Raw genomic sequence first — 19,219 nt, 5'->3', positions numbered from 1 at the left:
AGATGGAGGCGACCACGCGGACCCTTCGGCCAGAGAAGGAGGAAGGAAGGAGAAGCAGTAGACCGGAGACCCTTCTGCAGGCCGTGGCGAGAATGCAAGCTGTGCCCCTGGAACTTATGGAGATCCGTGGCAGGACTGAGAGCCACCAGCAGCTCCATGTGAGTGAGCCCGGACGGGCGAGGGACTGTGTGGGGAGACGGCCATGGCCCAGGCCGTGTTGGAGAGCCTGCACGCCGCAGAGCAGCCCCACACGAGAAGCAGAGAGGAGCTGCAGCCTTTGGACTGGGTGCACGTCGGAGCAGCCCGTGCAGGGCTGCCATGTGTGTGAGCTACCCCACGGACTTGCAGGGAGGACTGGTGTGGAGTTGGCACGTCCTGAGGAGGGACGAACGGCAGAAGCTATTGGGAGCAGACTGACTGAGACCCCCACTGCCTGCCCCTCCGAACCGTTCAGGGAGGGGCAAGGTAAAAACCCCGGGATCAGGGCTCTGAGCCCGGGAAGAGGGGAGGTGTGGCGGGAAGGTGTTCTTAAAAAGGCTGGTTGGACTCTTCATTGACGTATTCCTCTGTGTTGTTTCGTTTTGGTTATGTTTTGGGTTTTTGTGGGTATGTTTTAGTTGATGTTGCATTAAATTATTTTCTGTTTTTTTTTCTTCCCCAAACCGAGTGGCCTGGTCTGCTTTGTCCTGAACCTTAAGCGGCAATTAAGCCCTCCCTGCCCTTGAGCAATTCTCAGCCTCCTCGGTACTCGAGGCTAATCGTGGTCTTTTGTTCCCTGATGGGCCTAAACCACGACAAATTAGTATTCAAGTGTCCTGCTGATTTTCTTTCTTCCACAAAGTTACAGATATCTGAAATTATACCAATCCTTCCTTGAAACATGTAGGCATTGCTAGGACAAGAAACCAAAGGAAGGTACTTGGGAGATCCTCTATAAGTAAAGTGAAGACAATTTCTTCCTGTATTTAAGAAGCTTTCGCTGTTATTGTAAAAATAGACCCATCTGTAAATGCCCTGTCTAGCAACATTGCCTTAGTAGAAAGCAGCACAACTGGGAGGGAAGAGTCTAGTATAATGCTGTAGTGGTTTTGCCTGGGCCAAGTTTCTTGGTAGAAGGGAGGCTACAGGGGTGGCTTCTTTAAAGAAAGAGTTCCCAGAAGCTTCCCATGTAGCTCACAAGGTTAGGGCCAGTCAATTCTAAGCTGGACCCTGCACCTGACCCTGCCTAGCCAATTAATGATGGAGGTAACAACTCTGTGAATAACAGATTGGAGAAGTCTTGCGCAGCTGCAAAACGGCAGCAGCAACAGGGAGGGAGAATGTGAAAACATCTCTGCAGACACCAAGTGAAGAAGGATGGGGAGGAGGGTTCTTAGGCACTGAAAAGGCTCCCCTGTGATATGTGGTGAAGACCATGGTGAAGCAGGCTGTCCCCCTGCAGTCCATGGAGGCCACTGGGAAGCAGAGATCCACTGGCAGCCTGTGGAGGAGCCCATGCCGGAGCGGGTGGATGCTTGAAGGAGGCTGTGAGTCTGAGGGAGGCTCACCCTGGAGCAAGTTCCTGGCAGGACCTGGGAGTCTGTGGAGAGAGAGGAGCCCAGGCCAGAGCAGGTTTGCTGTGAGGACTTGTGGTCCTGTGAGGGACTCAGGCTGGAGCAGTCTACCTGAAGGACTGTTCTCACAGCGGATGACCCACGTTAGGGCAGGGTGTGAGGAGCTGCCTCCATGGCAGGCCCCATGCTGGAGCAGTTCATGAGGAACTGCAGCCCATGGGAAGGACCCACGCTGGAGAAGTTCGTGAGGGACTGTCTCCCACGAGAGGGACCCCACAGTGTAGCAGTGGGAAGTGTGAGGAGGCCTCCCCCTGAGAAGAAGCAGCTGCAAAGTCCATCTGTGATGAACTGACCACAACCCCCATCCCCTGTGTCACTGGGGGGAAGGAAGGAGAGTCCTGGGAAGAGGGAGGGGTGGCGGAAGGTGTTTTTAAGATGGTTTTAGTCTCATCTCCCTGCTCTTATTGTTTGTCTAATAAATCAAACCTTTTTCTCCCTGAGTTTGTTTTGCCCATGACGCTAATTGCTGAGTGATCTCTCTGTCCTCAGCTCAACTCACAAGCCATTTGTTATATTTCTCTCTCTCCTGTCCAGTTTAGGAGGGGGAGTGACTTTATGACTTGGTGGACACTGGGCTAAACCACCACAAATCCAGAACTTGAAATCACAGCTTTTTTAAGTAGTAGCTTTACTTACTAGCACCATTGTTTTTTCAGCTAACTGTGGGGAAATAAACTGCACAGTAGCACAGACTTAAGCAAAGATGGAGATAAAGACTATATTCATCAGAAAGTGGTGGTATGTTAGAGATAGTGCTTGCAGTATTTTGAGGTTGGAGTGACAATGCTACGTGCTTTGAGGTTGGAGGTTGTGCTTTGCTTTGCAGATGGTATCACATGCTCATTTGCACCTGCTTTATCCTGCAGTGTGAGTGGCCATAATTCTTAGAAATTTCAGCTCATCTGACTTGACACCTTGCCACCAAGATGATCAGGGGACTGGAGCATCTTCCCTATGAGGAAAAGCTGCAGGAACTGGGACTGTTTAGTCTGGGGGAGACTGATGGGGGATCTCATTAATAGTTACAAATACCTAAATAGTGAGTGTCAGGAGGTTGGGGCAGCACTTATTCCTATTTTATCTAGTGACAGGACACGGGGTGATGGGATGAAGCTGGAACACAAAAAGTTCCATTTAAACACAAGAACAAAGTGTGTCAGTGTTTGAGTGAGGGAGCCCTGGCCCAGGCTGCCCAGGGAGGGTGTGGAGGCTCCTTCCTTGGAGGGCTTCAAGCCCCACCTGGACACGTTCCTGTGTGACCTGATCTAGGTGACCCTGCTTCTGCAGGGGGTTGGGCTGGATGATCTCTAAAGGTCCGTTCCAAGCCCTACTGTTCTATGATTCTGTGATTCTAATTCGGGCTGCAAGCGCAGGGGGAAGTCAGGGATGCCAGTGCTTCCTCCATCCCCCGTTTCTGGGCTGAAAGCCCCTTCCCCCGCCGCTGCTCCCACCGCCATAGTGGTGCGCACTGGGCGGAGCGGAGCGGGGGGCGACGGGTGCTGTGCCCACGGCCCGCCGCCAGGGGGCAGTACAGCGGCGGCGGCGCCGCACCGCCCTGGGCGCCCATTGGCCGAGCGCGGCGGCCGTCCGGAAGTGCGCATGCGCGGCCGGCGCGCGGGGCAGCACTTCCCGGCTGCCTCAGCGGCCGGCTCATGGCGGCGGCGCGGTGACGGGTGAGCGGCGGGCGGTGGGCCTCGGTTCGGCCGTGACTGCCCGGGAATGGCCGGCGCAGGCTCCAGGGGGTGTGGGGAGGCGGAGCGGGGCGGGAGGCGGGCAGCTGTCCTCTCTCAGCGGCCTCGGCTGTCTGGCTGCTCCCCTCGGAGGGGTCTAGGCCCGTGGGGGGGTGTCAGGGCCCCTCAGCCCGACTGTGTCTCAGGCTTCGGCCCCCTCCGACCACTAACAGCTTTCTCTTTCTGTTGGCGTGGTTACAATCCCTCTGCTTTGCTCCCTGGTGCTCCCTCCCTTCACCTCCCGTGCAGGCGTTGAGGGACATTGTCCCTTTCCCGCGATGGCAGCACCTTCCCTATATCCCTGCTCACAGCATAACGTACCCCAAATGTTCAACTCCCTCGGAACAGGAGCACTCCAACTGAGGAAACTTTACTCGTGTCTGGCAGGTGGGAGTTGTTGTAGTGCCCTGTCCTCACCTGGTTGCCATACACATTATAATGTTCCCCAGTATCTTTCACTCCCTGTGCCCTCGTGTTTAATAGTCTGTAATGAGTGCAATCTCTTCGATTTTTCTTGCAATGAACTCTGTTCTGCTGAGCCATGGTTGTTCATATTCCATTACAGGATTAATTTGTTAATTTTTTTGTATTATGTTTTTCTCTGAGCTTGACACCTTTAGGAGTTGTAATATAATTTCTGTCTGCTGCACATGAGGCTTTTTCCCACAGGATAAATGCATATATCTACAGCAACAGCCACCTATACATTGGGCAGATTCCCTCAAATATAAGTCATCTGTTGAATCTATGGGATCAAGATCTTGCTGATGAGTCTACAAACTTTCACCATAGACCATTAATCAGTCACTTATGATCCTGCAGTAAATTAAAAAGTTAGGGTTTTGGGGTGAAGATACTGTCATCCACACTGATCAGAGACTCAATAATGAGCTTACACTTTTTTTCCACAGGTAATAGGCCTTATTACATTTGGATTTGGTCCTAATTCTTTCTTGTCAGATGCAATATCAAAGTGATAGTCTTCTCGTCATGCTATTGGTGTTATTTTTAAGACCAGCTGACACCATAATTCCTGTGTGTTTGTTTCAGAAGTCTTGAGGCTAAATTTCTCTATGAGCCTCAAAATTCCTTCTGTGTAGCTTCTTCAAAGCCTGGAATGATTGGTGTCTGATGCTACAAACATAGTTGTAGGAAGCTTAAAACACCTTTTCATGATTGAACAGTATTCATTACCTTTCAAACAGTTACTTTTCTCCAGCCTTACTGTGGTTGTGTTTGCTACTAGCCACAAAACTGTTATTACTCAACATTTTCTCTGGCTTTGGGAGAAAGATATATAAAAATATGGGGTGTAAACGTATGCAAACTAGTAGTAAATAAACCCTGGACATAATTTCTGTAGTGTCACCTGGATTCTTTTTGTCTTTTAGTTTTAAATTGAAGAGAAAATGTCACTTTACGATGACTTGGGAGTTGAGACCAGTGATTCTAAAACAGAAGGCTGGTCCAAGAATTTCAAACTCCTACAATCTCAACTGCAAGTGAAGAAAGCAGCTCTCACACAAGCAAAGGTATAGTCCCTTTGTGGTTTTACTTTCTGTTGTTCATACTTCTTTTGTGCTCAGAGCATTGAGTTATGACCTTACGATACCCATTTGGGGTAATTTTGTTGGGATTTGTTTATGAGTTTATATTGAGAAGCCCAGCAAAACAGAGGGGGTAAAAGGCATGATGTGTGTTTCTTGAAGTCTTCAGTTAAAAATGAGTGAAGAAGTGATGTGTGAGCGTTATTTTATACTTGCTACTTCAAAGGCTGTTGGTGCTGAAGTGCAAATTGTCGTGCATGAGAAATGTTTGCAAAAGTGTTTCTGGTGTTTGTGAAAGGGAAGAGGAGTGCAAGCTAACTCCTTGAGCTTTAACTGGGAGAGACATTTTCTCTTTTTATAGCTGCAGCACTTCACCCTTTTTCTTTAAGCAGTGTTGATGTTTTGGTTCAGGCAAGAAACGTGTGTTGTTTTTGATATGTAGGTTATAGAGTGAGATGACTTGATTAAAAAAGAAATAGCGCAGATAATGAATACTTCAGTAGACACAGCATTTTTCCACAGGAGTTGCTCCTGATTTATGCTGCTAAAATTGAGGGCAGGATTTAGGTGATAGCTGGAAGAACATGAATAAAATGTAAATGGCTACTATATTAGCTATATTCTTTGTCTAGGTAACTGATGGGCAATGTGTTCATAGACTAATAGAACAGGATTAGGAAATTCAGAGTTAGGACTAGAGTAATCCATTTTATCAGATGATATAGAAGAAGGATGTGTCTTCAGAAGTCCCAGCCCTTCTTAAAAATAAAACCAAACCAAAAATGCTTGAGTTCAAATTTATCTGCACTTTCAATGGATGTTCCTGGTCCTAGTCCAAACCGAGGACTGTTGACCTGCTGTATGTTTCAGTGTGAGTAAAAGCAAAATACAATCTCACTTGCTTAAAAAAGAGGAAGGTATGCACTCGTTTTAAAACCCACCTGGACGAGTTCATGTGTGACCTACTGTAGGTGGTCCTGCTCTGGCAACGGGGTTGGACTGGATGATCTCTTGAAGTCCCTTCCAACCCTTAAGATTCTGTGATTCACTGAGACATTCTTTGAAATGACACATCAGATCTGTATTGGTACAGCAGCACTTTAACCACAGTTGACAACATCTGTGTCCAGAACTGAGCATCCTTTGCCACCACTAAAATAAAGCATTAGCTAAGTTATCCACTTCAAGGTTCATTAGAAACAACGAGAATTAGTGTACGTTGATAAACTGAAGAGAAAGAAGATATTGAGCTTTGCAGAATGAAGCATTTGAAACAATGATTTTAATCTTTTTAGTTTTAAAAAAATGGAGATACCAACTGCATGTCTCTAAAGGAAGCTGCTTTTTGGAAAACTGGTTTGTTAACATTTTTAGACATGTTGTGTTTTGATGATTTTGTTTTTTTTCCAGAGTCAGAGAACAAAGCAAACAACGGTCCTTGCTCCAGTGATTGACCTGAAACGAGGAAGCTCTTCTGATGAGAGACAGATTGTGGACACACCACCTCATGTAGCAGCTGGCTTAAAGGTGAGACCAAAGCAGCTGAAAAGTCCGGCTGCTAAGGAATGTTTTGAAATTGACATCCAAATGTCATCTCATTAATATTTACCAATATCTAAATGGTGGGTGTCAGGAGGTTGGGGCAGGTCTTTCTTCTGTTGTATCTAGCAACAGGACAAGGGGTGATGGGATGAAGCTGGAACACTAAAAGTTCCATTTAAACATTAGAAAAAAACTATTTCACTGTTGAGGTGAGGGAGCCCTGGCCCAGGCTGCCCAGGAAGGGTATGGAGACTCCTTCCTTGGAGGTCTTCAAGACCTGCCTGGATGCATTCCTTTGTGATCTGATCTAGATGGACCTGCTTCTGCAGGGGGTTGGACTGGATGATCTCTAAAGATCCCTCCCAACCCTGCCATTCTATGATTCTATGACATTCTTTGGCTTCAGCCTGTATTTTGATTTTTTAATCAGCTCTCCTAGTGGTCAAAGGAGTAATCCTTTTCTGAAACTTACTTCCTCTGCTCAGAGATTCTTTTAATTAATGAATATTTCAGTTGTATACAAACTTCCATGTGACACAACATGGAATTACTAGGGTTAATGTGCACTTTAAATAAAGCAATGGTCCTAGGGTATTTCTCCTGGAAAACGTCTTGCAAGACAGCAAATTGGTTGGGTAAATAGCAAATGTGATTACATCAATGTTGGAACTGTACTTGTACAACAATCAACTTAAAAAACAAGAAAAGCCACCTTTTAAAATGGATTTTTCATGTTAAGGAATCCAAAGAGACTTTCTCCCTGAAACGTTTTAAAAGATGCTCATTCTGAAATAGTTCTTCCAGCTGAGAGAAGAACAATATGTGCAGCAGTGTGGGTGTCACATTAATAGCAGTTGATAAAAGAGACTGATAAGATGGTGGAAAGACCCTCCTGCAGATGGCTGCAACAGCAAGGTGCCAGACTACTTCTGATAATGAGTTTTGAGAAGTTTGTGTCCACGTTGACTTGCTGCTGCTTCATATTTGTCAGGGGAGTTGAATGGGGCTGATTCTCTCTTCATGGGAAAAACTTGAGATAGTGAGAGGTTGGGTGAAAAGTTACTTTTAAGTAAAGCAAAACTTTCTTCTAATACCATTGGGATTAAGGCATTGCCTGCTGTTCTAGAAGTCTAGGAATTGACTTCTGTGGTGTTGAGAGTGTGAAGGTGTCCAACTAGATATTGTTTTCAGATTTCTGATGAAAAGAATTCCTTTTGTGTTGTGTGGATTTTTTTCAGGATCCTGTACCCAGTGGTTTCTCTGCAGGAGATGTGTTGATTCCTTTGGCAGATGAGTATGATCCCATGTTCCCAAATGACTACGAGAAAGTGGTAAAACGTCAAAGAGAGGAGCGACAGAGGCAGCGTGAGCTGGAGAGGCAAAAGGAGATTGAAGAGAGAGAAAAGTAAGGCTTTTGTTTAAACTCGTGATGTTAACAGTTAGGTGAAGGACAGCAAAATCCATTTGGTTAGTTTTATCCTTCTAAACAGTGTCAAGGAAATCCTTCAAGGTTTTGTGAATACTGTATGCAGTGTTTTAATTAATATGCTTGAATCTTCCTACTAAAATTGCCTAAGAGTGCAAAGTTACAAGATTTAACATGTTTACAGCCTGCCTCTGGCTGAAAGTTTTCAAAGCTTTTCTACATTTACCTATTTGAGTAGTAGCAGCAGTATTTGGGTACTTCATGCATCATTATCAGGCTTTGACCTTGCATTTGTCAGTATAAAGTCACTAGAGAAGGACCTTTCAAGACTTGATGATGAACCATCATCTCTCTTTTAAAATAATCCAACCTGATACATGAAAGTGTTTCAGTTTTAAAGATGCAGCTAGCACTGCCTTTGAGAGACATAGCTGCATTTCTGTTTTAGCATTCTGCATTCAGTTGAAGTTAATTGTGTTACTCCTTTATCTCTGGACAAAAGAAAATACTACATGTTTTTAATTACCTTAATGCCCTTTCCTTGGAATAAGAAGTCTTTAATCACATTAAAGAAGTTGAATGCAGATTTCATGTCCTATTGCAATAGGTGGTAAAACATCTATCTGCCAGGCAGGTGGTAAGATTGTTTACTTCTTTTCTGTGAAATTAATAATCATGTTATGACTCATCTAAAGTCTGTGGAATTACAAGAGGGATAATCTATTACCCTCTTTAGGTTGTGGAAATTAGTATTAATAGTAAAAAGACTGTCTTCTCTCAATTATATCTTCATTGTTCTGGTGGAAGGGGAATGCCTGAGGCTCTGTCGTGCTTTAACTAGCACTGAGGTCTCAGATCTGGGCTGTCCTTTCCTCAGCCTCAACATTGATTGCTGTTTAGTTGTACCTGGGCTGGGAGAGTGGTCTTATCTATAAAATTAGTGAGGAGAAGTGAAGTTACAGAATATACCCAGATCTAAAACTGAGCAAACAATCCCAGCCAAGCCTGCATCAGATGTATGTTTTGTGATAACTTGGGTGTTTAAAGAGCGTAGGTTGGCTTTAAATTCAGTGCAGAGATTCAGAAATGTTGTCTGGTTCTACAGTAGTGCTGATTATAGCATCCCATAGCACAATCTTGATGATCCTGCTGGGAATGAGATCTGATTTGTGCCCCATATTAAAATGAGTAGTGTCATGTAGAGGGGTACAAGAAAGCTGGAGAGGGGCTTTTTACAATGGCACGTAGTAACAGGACAAGAGGTAATGGCTTCAGACTGAAAGAGGAAAGATTTAGGTGAGATGTTGAAAATAAATTCTTCCATGTGAGGGTGGTGAGGCCCTGGCACAGGTTGTCCAGAGACATCATTGCTGCCCCATCCCTGGCAGTGTTCAAGGGCAGATTGGGTGGTACTAGGAGTAACCTGGTCTAGTGAAAGGTGACTCTACTCATGGCAGAGAGCTGAAACTGTATGACATTTAACATCTCTTCCAACTCAAACCATTCTGTGATTCTATGATCACAGTAACAGTCGAAGTGCAAACAGTTCTTGAAGCATTTCTCACCTAATGTAAGAAGTTTTAATTGACTTGCTCGAGTCTGAAATTATCTTGCTTCAAATCCATCTTGTGTTTTACAAAAACCACTCCACAAAGAGAAAAGAATCCCAGAGTAAAGGTGTTCACTTACACCTTCATGAAAAAGATAATAAAATACCAACTAGTGTAGCAGTTTAATTCACACTGCAAAGGTGGCATCACAAATTAAAAGCAAAATGTTAACTTTGATGGTTTCTTATCCTAACTTGCTGTGTCTCCTAGAAGACGTAAAGACAGACATGAAGCCAGTGGGTTTTCAAGAAGACCAGATCCAGATTCTGATGAAGATGAAGATTATGAAAGGGAGAGACGAAAAAGAAGTAAGGGAGCTGGTTTTGGTTTTGGTGGGGAAAGAGGAGAAGAACGGGGCAGGGGGGAGCATTCACAGTCCTCTTTGGATTCTGAATTTCTCTGCTTTCATATGAAATACACTGTTGTTTCTTAGCCTTTGGAATAAATGTAGCATGTTATTACATCATAACCGTTGTAATGCAGAAAACTCTTCTTCCCATGGAAGCAGATGGCAGCTAAGTTATTTGTGGGAAGATCTCTTTTTACATGGGTTTGTAGATACCTATCATAAGTTTCTGCATGGTGTAGGTTCCTAGGGAAGGGATGAGGCGCCGGATAAAATCATGCTCTGAGAATCAATGTGGAGTTTTCACTATTTAAAGTGTTTACCCTTCCAGCATTTATTATTTGAATGCCCTTAGAACCAGTTAGAAGATGTCCAACTGGGTGATGACGGATGTCTTTGCATAAACAACATTAAACCTTATACTCTGTCCTTGACAAAGTTACAGTAAGTTAATTCAGGTCTGTTGTTGTTTTAAAGCAGATTTCTGGTGGGATATAGGCCTGCCTTGAAGATGCCTTGAAGGAATATTGCTCATTAAAATATGGAAGGGGATTTTTACTTTTACTGTTTTGAAAGTGTAGTTCATCTTGAACTGAGTCTCTTTTTCATTTGATTGAGCAGTTTTAGAACGGAAGATTTGTTTCACTGCAGTCATCTTTGTGACAGGCACTATATATAGTACATCACTGTAGTTTGATGTTGCCTCCCTTGATGTGCCTTTCATTCATTTCTACTTTACCACCATTGACACTTCTCACACTGCTCTCCTGCTCCTTTTCTGTTGATAGCCATGTGTGCTGAGAGTCAGCTGGTAAGAAGCCAGCGGCTGTGATGATTCAGTGAAGCTGTTTTGAGCAGCAGAACCTAGTCACAGAAATGTGTTATCTTCTATTTTGCTCACAGGTATGGGAGGAGCTGCCATTGCACCACCCACTTCTCTTGTTGAGAAGGACAAAGAACGTAAGTACATCAAAATCCTGTTCCGTAAAACCTAGCAGTGCTGTTTATTTCTCATTCAACCTTCTGTTCACTTATAAGTCTTCCTGCTACTCTTCCCATGTGATTCTTTGTGACAGAAGAACTTGCACTAGTTGAGGGGGGAAACCTGTGCTGCTCCTGTGCTTCACAGTTAGAGGATTCTTTCTGTGTCGCTCGAGAAGCAATTGGGCAAACCAATCTCTTAGAGCCAAGTTCAGTTCCTCATTTCTGATGTGAAAAAAGAAATGTTGCAGATGGGTTTCTCTGGGTGAACTAGAAAACTCCACAGCATGGAGAGGAACTTTTTCCATTACCCTTTGCTTTAGGAGCTACTTTATGAATATCAGTTCTGAAGGGGTTATTCAGTACAGACAGAATTTTTGAAGGAAGCATCATTTTCTGAGGAGATGTGTGTGCATCAGGGTTGTCTTCAATACAGAGAGCTTGAAGATTGAGTTACCCACTAGGTGGCAAGATTTACTGTGAGAACAACACTTCCCTTTTTTTGTGTGCCTAATTGTCTTAATTGTTTTAAATTGAAATAATGAACAGTCTATTGTGTACTTTAGAAAAGGAATAATGAAAAAAGAACTTTATGCACACAAACTTTCTTTTGGGGATCCTGATTTTGTTTACAAGAAGATTCAATTGAGGGGAAAGAAAAAAAAGAAGCTTGGCAGAGTGATATAATAGTGAAAGCATTTGAAGTGTGTAAACATTAAAAACAGAAAGAGATTATTTTGAGTAAACAAGAGCAATTGAGCAGTGTCAAGGAAAAGTAAATATAGACTGGAAATGGTAGAAATACCCTAAGGGAGGAGAGCTTTCAAAATGTGACATGATCTCACAAGGAAGCCTTTGTGCAGTGTGTTACTTGATGCTCAAAGTGAGGCTGGAAAAAACAGAGAAAATACTGCTCTAGCAGAAGTCTCAGAGTCTAGTGCTTTTGCCTCTTAACATCCCCAGGCTTCATGCCTGACACTTTATTTGGTAAAATACCAACAACAGATCACAAGAAAAACTGCTGGAGAGAGGCCAGCACAGAGTCACCACACATCTTCCTTGTGAGGAAAGGCTGAGGGAAGTGGGACTGTTTAGTCTGGAGAAGAGGAGACTGAGTGAGGATCTCATTAATAGTTAAAAATATCTCAGTGGTGGGTGTCAGGAAGTTGGGGCAGCACTTTTTTCTCTTGTATCCAGTGACAGGACAAGGAGTGATGGGATGAAGCTGGAACACAAAAAGTTCCATTTAAACATAAGGAAAAACTCTTTCAGTGTGAAGTGAGGGAGCCCTGGCCCAGGCTGCCCAGGGAGGGTGTGGAGGCTCCTTCCTTGGAAGTTTTCAAGAGCCACCTGGACATGTTTCTGTGTGACCTGATTGAGGGGAAGCTGCTTTAGCAGAGGGGTTGCACTGGATGATCTCTAAAGGTCCCTTCCAACCCCCACCATTCACTGATTCTATGATTCTGTATATAGATAGAGATAATATATCTCCATCCTCAGGAAGAGTTTCAGTTAGAAACTGTCAGTGAGCTCTCATGAGCTTGTATAAATAAATACTTTGCTTTGAGTTTAATTCCTTCTTAGGCCCCAAGCTGTGTGCATTGATCTTTTTTGGTCATAATACTGTTCCTGATGCTTTCAGGTTTGCTTGCCATCTGTCTAGGTAAACTCATTGTTTTGGAGATGGCCTCTTAAAATGGAGGAAAGAAACATTTTGATAAGAGGTTAATAAATGCATTGTAAATACTTACTGTATGTCCTGTGAGGTAAATACAGAATAACTCAACTCAAATATTGTTTCTGAGAGAGAGATGAGGGAATGTTAAAGCAGCATGTGTTTGGTGGATGAAAAGCTGGACATGAGCCAGTAATGTGCATTTGCAGCCCAGAAAGCCAACAATATCCTGGGCTGCATCACCAGCAGCATGAGCAGCAGGTTGAGCGAGGGGATTCTCCCCCTCTGCTCCACTGTGGTGAGACACCCCCCTGCAGTGCTGCATCCAAATCTGGGGTCTTTGGCACAGGACAGACATGCAGCTGTTGGAGTGAGTCCAGAGGAGGCAACAAAGATGTTGACAGGGCTGGAGCACCCTTCTTGTGAGGACTGGATGAGAGAGTTGGAGTTGTTCAGCCTGGAGAAGAGAAGGCTCCAGGAAGACCTTAGAGCAGTCTCCAGTACCTAAAGGGGGCTTGTAAGAAAGATGGAGACAGACTTTTTTAGCAGATTTTGTTGCAGTAGGACAAGAGGTAACGGTTTTAAGCTAAAGGAGGGAGGATTTAGATTGAACATAAAGAAGAACTTGTTGTATGATGGGGATGGAGAACCCCTGGCACAGGTTGTCCACAGAAGTTGTGGCAGCCTCATTGCTGGAAAAATTCAAGACGAGGTTGCCTGGGGCTCTGAGCAACGTGATCTAGTTGATGTCTCTGCCTGTGGCAGAGGGGTTGGACCAGATGACCTTTAAAGGTCCCTTCCATCCCAAACTGTTCTATGAATTATATGCAAAGAAACCATTCTTCTAACTTAGATTTCTTTCTTGTTTCTCTTGTAGTTTGTTGGTGCAGAGCTGTCTATACATGAGCTATACTGAATGCCTAGTTAGTGTTCATAACAAGTAGGTAGCTCGTACAAAGTGTTCTAGTGAAAAAGCAAATGTCTCTTTTTCTTCAGCTGTTTCATCATTTCCATATGAAGAGGAGTCAAGACCTCGGGCACCATCTTCTAAAGCAGCTATTCCTCCTCCAGCTTATGATGAGCCAGAAAGACCTCGTTCCCCCACAGGGCCTAGCAACTCTTTCCTTGCTAACATGGGGTAAGTGATTCACTTGACATACATTTTGTGGAAAAGGGCATTAGAAAGTGATAGAAACCAGAAGTTAAAATAGAGGGTTGGACTAGATGATCTCTAAAGGTCTCTTCCAACCCTACCAGTCTATGATTCTATGGTTTGTCAGTAGAAAAGAAAACAACCCATTGGATGTATGTGGTTAGTCTGAGGGCATCTAGCCTGAAGTGGCAGGATAGAGAAAACTCAGTGGATTTAGTCAATTAGGTGTTTACATTCAAGCTTTTAAACAAGTTCTGGAGCCACATTCCACTATCAAATGCTTAAAGCTGGCACAAGCCAAACTAATGTGATAGACAGGAAAATACAGATTCTTTGTTAGTTTCTCTAGGTTTCATTTCCAGCTTTGTCTTAAAGTAGCCATGTACCAGTGGGCAAATCCTTTCAGCTCTGCTTTCTTTGTTCAAAGATCCAAAGCATGTTTACATGAATGTGGCAGCTGTGGCTGCAAATATGTCAATGTACTTCCCTGCCTTGGATGAACATTGTGTGTAATGCTTGTGCTACTACTCTGGCAACAAAGGGAAGTCAAATTTACAGTTAAAATCAGCTTAGAGACCTCATTTGAAAGGTGTAGTGGTTAGCTGTAGTCCTCTTTACTAATCATATCAGGTGGTGTGGAAATGCAGCCACAGTGTAGTCAAAACTATCCAAGAGGAACAGACATAAAAGCCTAAGTTACTACATTTTCACACAACATTTCCACTGTGGAGACATTCTTTCATGCAGACTCTTTTTTTTATATGAACATGAGGTTTTTTTCCTCACATTGCTCAGGAAAAAAGATAACCAAATTCTTTACTGTCAGACAACTTCATGCATGGTTACCACCTCTAGTTAGCAATACCATGGGACCTTCACTTGACTGAAGGAAGTGTTTAAAAATGCACCCTAACCTGCCTTACTTTGACCAGACAATTGGCTACTGGTTATTCAGCATTACAGAGCCAGACTTTTTAGCCTTTTTTAATGTGTCTTTGTGTGTTACATATAGTAGGTTTGGAAAATAGTCATGTGGTCACTGTTCCTTCACTTCCTGTGTAATTTTATATGCCTGATGGTAAAATGAGGGGGACAGCATGGAATATTTACTACAGTGTAAACTATTGCACCAAGGCATATCTTTTGTGCCTTGACCTATCTAGTTGTGGTCTCCAGAGAAATGTCAACAAGTAAAGGTATATTCTGATTCTGTCTATTTAGTGTGAATTTCAAAGCCTGCCAGTAAAGGTGCTTTTTGTAAGGTACTGAGAGAGGGGACAAAAAAAAAGTACCTTTAAATAGGTTGGGGACTTCATTACATCACAACAGTCTTGAAAATTCAGAGAGGTGAGACATGATGAAGTTAATACTGAGGATATCCAGATTTGTTACAGGGAGAAGCAGCAAAGCTTATGTGAACTTTGAACTAGTAGAGACTGGACTGTGATCTGTGGGAAGGGGATCATTCAGCATCTGCCTTTTCTCTTAAGCTTTTGCAATCAGCCACTGCAAAAGACAAGAAAGCAGACTAAATAGACCTTGGTCTAATCTGTTTTGTAATTTACTGTCAGCAGCCTAGTCTAGTGAAAGATGTCCCTGCCCATGGCAAAGAGGTTTGACTCTGTGACCTTTAAAGGTCTCCAAAGCTGTGCTGTAGAGCGTACGATGCTGACTTGCACTGCTCATGGAAGCTGGGTTGTATTTGGACAAGTGAGAACAACTTTATTTAGTCAGCCTCCTCTGACAGCTTTTCTATCTGTAGTTCAGGGGTAACACCTTTCATCTTCTCAGGGTGCTGTCAAATTGCTAGGTTGTAAAGTCACATAGAAACTCATTTTTTCAGTCTCTAGTGATATTTTAGGAAGCAGAGTATTGAAGCACTCAGGAGAAATGCAGTGTTGATGTTTTGTGTGAGAAACCTTTGCTAACTGATGCTTGTTTTTTCTCTTTGCAGAGGAACAGTAGCTCATAAAATCATGCAGAAGTATGGTTTCAGAGAGGGCCAGGGGCTGGGGAAACATGAACAGGGGCTGAGCACAGCACTGTCAGTAGAGAAAACAAGCAAGAGGGGTGGCAAGATCATTGTTGGCGAGTCTACAGAGAAAGGTAAATTTGTCCTACAGCAATGAGTTTGTGAAACATGGTCAGGAAAATATAATAGTGGAAGCTCCTGGATGTTTGCTTGCCATGTGCCCCTGCAGGAAAAGGTTGGAAGAATTACTGGTGTTCCTTCTTGTGGAAATTTGTCTCTTTTTTTAAAGTGGTCCTCAATTATTTCATCCTTCCCTTCTCCCCTCAGTGATCCTCCTTTAGTATTTGGAAGCCTCTTCAAGGGATGATCCTGCTCTGCTCCTGCTGGCTTCCTCCCTTACCAATTACTTTAGATATTGCTCTCATTTCCCTGATGTTGTCTCATCTAGAGAAAACATTTAGGCTTACTAGAACAGCACCTCTGTGCCTGAGCATAAGTTCTTGGAAGTCAGGAGATTTGGTTTTTAGTACTTAAAGAGATCTGATACAATTCTGAACTTAGGATTTCCCTCAGAGAAATAATTCATTGTTAGTCTTGTAGCTTAATTCACATTCTGCAGCAGTGAGTTTTCTGCTTATTGTCCTTTCAAATAGCTACAAGTTCTGAATTCCTCACCAATATGAAACTATGTGGCTTTTATTCCATTGTTTTGAGGACAGTAAGATTCTGACACAAGCTCCCCCATAAGGTTTACAGGAACTTTAGTCTTAAATGGTTCTGTCTTCATAACAGAAACGGGCAAGAAAGCGGATTCAAACCCCTTGACTGAGATACTGAAGTGCCCAACTAAAGTGGTCTTACTAAGGGTAAGTTGGGAGCAAGGGAACGTGTCTTGGTATTTGCAGCAGAGGGGACTAGTTGAAATGTGGAAACCTGTGCTCCTGAGATAATGACTCTGTGTAGTTTTCAGAGAGTTCTGGCTGTCACCTCCACGGTGCTTTGCGTTGAGGAGAAAATACGCGTCTTCCTGAGACAGGAGTTGTGACTGTAAATCAACAAGGCTTTAAATTATAGTTCCCTCATCTTAGTGCAAGGGAACTGTCTCCTCTTGTGGCTCTTGTCTGGTAAACAGAAGCTTAAAGTATTTGTGCTCACAGTTGATGCATCCATCACTTGTCTTACGTGATCATCTGCACAGACCATGTCCAGTGAGTTGGGCTTATGCTTTCACCTTTCAGAACATGGTCGGTGCAGGGGAGGTGGATGAAGATCTAGAAGTTGAAACAAAGGAGGAATGTGAGAAGTATGGCAAGGTTGGGAAATGTGTCATCTTTGAGGTAAGACATGATCTGTCTCTCTTTCTGACTGCTCTGAAAACAAACTTGGCACTTGTCCCTCACAGCTGGCCTGCTACTGCCTAAGAGAAGGGTATCTTGGAAGTTTTTGCAGGGTCTTTGCTGTGTTGTTGGTTCTGGATTTTCCATATCTGTAAGATACACACCTCTAGTGTCAGAAACTCTCTGGCATTTGTGCTTTTGGAACCATTTTATTGTATTCTCTTCACTACTTTTGTCAAGAACCACCTTTTAAAACAGTCTTTTTTGCTACTATTTAATTCTGGTTTGGGCTGGTGGATTTGTGTTTCTGTTTCAGATTCCTGGTGCCCCTGATGATGAAGCTGTAAGAATATTTTTAGAGTTTGAACGGGTTGAATCTGCCATCAAAGGTAGGATACTAAATTTTACCCTGTGAACCTCAGAGTTAACTCATGGAGAGAGATTAAACAATCTTACTGATCAGACTGTTCAGCTAAGGAAGTGTTTGTGGGATGGAATTGCTACTGGCTGACCTGCTTTTGCTTTCCATTCCAGCTGTTGTGGATCTAAACGGAAGATACTTTGGAGGCAGAGTCGTGAAGGCTTGTTTCTACAACCTGGACAAGTTCAGAGTACTGGATCTGGCAGAGCAAGTTTGATTTTAAAAATCTAGCTGGAGGTGTCACTGTTTTTGGCAATCACGTTTTCAGCAGTAGGCTGGGAGTGAGGAGGAGAGCAGCAGCTTTCCCAGCAAACTGGAAACAAGCCTCATTGAATGGATTTTTCACATTCGTTGTGACATTTTTTGTTTTGTAATATAAAGCCCTTTGAAAGTAAGATTCAAAGTCTGTGTGGTTTTGAATTGCACAGTTCTGCTTAATGCTCTGGGGATCCTCTTTGGTTCTTGAGCTTACAGATGACTTCATTCCTTTAAAAACCCACTGCTGAGGAGATGCTTTGTCTGTGTCCCTGCTTTCCTTGTTCTGGTGCTTCGTCACGGAGTCCCTGTGCTGCATCCACAATAAGTGGGAAGCTTTGGAAAAGGACTGTGCTATCCTGCTTCTCTTCCCTCATGGTATTTCTCAGAGTTACAGCCTTGCTCTCGTATTTCCTCTGCACACCAGAGTGATTTGGGGTGTTGGGACAGTTGGCAGCTAGTTTGTTTTCTCCTGACTTAAGGACAACACTATGCCGGAGTGGAGACTAAAGTAACAAGGAATGAGTCTCTCTCCCCAGATCCAAAGAAAATACAGATTGAACCCAGGGAAATGGGATGAGGAGGGAATTTCACATGCTTGGCCATTTTAATTGGGGATAAGTGGGCAGTTAACAGGAGCTCTGTGCTGCCAGACCATCTTTGCTAGAAATGCCCAGGATTAACTGACTGTAGGTCCTTATTGAAGTGCTATAGGGAGAACTGAGGGAAACTCATTCTTGTTACCAGATTCTCTCTTCCTCTAATGTCACACACAGGTAACTTTTTGTTTAGTTGATTCAAACCTGGCATTTGCTCTCCCTCCTCCTGTATTTCAGATTGAATAACATCAGGGTTAGACTTTTGGGGTTTTTTTTTTTTTGAGGAGTGCCAGTGGATGTTTTCAAAGAGGGAAATTCTCTGATGGGAACCTGAAGAGTTGACAAACAACTACCAAACACTACACCTTGGTTTTTTTTAGCTCTGTTTTTGTTGTTTTGATCTGATGTAAAATAACACACAGCACTCTGCTCCTGACTTGATGTTTGCTTTTTACTGGGGAACAGTATGTGACAAAGAGTTGGCAAGAGGTGACTATGCAATGATGGCAGTTGTCTCTCTGCTTCCCTCACACATAGGATTGTGCCAATATTAAAATGGGAGTGAGCTCTGAGGGCATTTTAGCTGTTTGAAAGCTGATGTTGGCTGTCTTTTTCCTGTTACACACATGTATTAGGGGGAGGGGGTATAGACCTGTAGTTGATTGACGCTGTGAATATCTCCAGATACTGCCCTTTTAATAAGTTTTGGCTGCAGATCTATATGACAAACCCTTGGTCTTGTGTTTTGCTGATTTTTTTTCTTGTCTGCTTGTGTTCCACCAACCTCTGTACAAACATTTGCTTGTAAAACAGAACCATTTTTAAAAAAGAAAACCAACCTTGTATTTTATCTCGTGTGTGTTGGCTTCCTTACTGTCCTCTTCTGTGGTGCAAGGCCTTCCCTCAGTCACTTCTGCACCACGTGTGCTGCAAGTTGTAGTTGGAAACCCCTGCTAGAAAATCTCCCTGCACAGAGGTGAAGAAACAGCCCTGACTGACACCAAAACCAATA

The 19,219-nt window shown here is 43.5% G+C and overlaps 1 protein-coding gene across 5 annotated transcripts; it reads left to right on the top strand.

Annotated features, from left to right (window-relative positions):
- The first annotated feature begins 3,203 nt into the window (after positions 1-3,203).
- Positions 3,204-17,748, top strand: RBM17 (RNA binding motif protein 17). 5 transcript variants are annotated; one of them, XM_062020276.1, is made up of 13 exons: positions 3,250-3,286; positions 3,593-3,730; positions 4,735-4,875; positions 6,301-6,417; positions 7,671-7,837; positions 9,682-9,776; positions 10,718-10,774; positions 13,467-13,608; positions 15,578-15,729; positions 16,388-16,461; positions 16,834-16,932; positions 17,249-17,321; positions 17,467-17,748. In XM_062020276.1, exons 3-13 carry the CDS (start codon positions 4,753-4,755, stop codon positions 17,568-17,570), a joined length of 1,203 nt encoding a protein of 400 aa, XP_061876260.1. In that variant the 5' UTR covers positions 3,250-3,286; positions 3,593-3,730; positions 4,735-4,752; the 3' UTR covers positions 17,571-17,748. The 5 variants fall into 5 exon arrangements, with proteins under 5 accessions (XP_061876257.1, XP_061876260.1, XP_061876256.1 ...); XM_062020272.1 differs by having other exon boundaries at positions 9,679-9,776; XM_062020273.1 differs by lacking the exon at positions 3,593-3,730 and having other exon boundaries at positions 3,204-3,286; positions 9,679-9,776.
- Positions 17,749-19,219: the final 1,471 nt, after the last annotated feature.

Source organism: Colius striatus, chromosome 1 (assembly GCF_028858725.1).
Source record: "Colius striatus isolate bColStr4 chromosome 1, bColStr4.1.hap1, whole genome shotgun sequence".
NCBI classification, from domain to species: Eukaryota; Metazoa; Chordata; class Aves; order Coliiformes; family Coliidae; genus Colius; species Colius striatus.
Note: the sequence above shows the minus strand (reverse complement) of the source record. Positions and strands in the feature narration are given on the sequence as shown.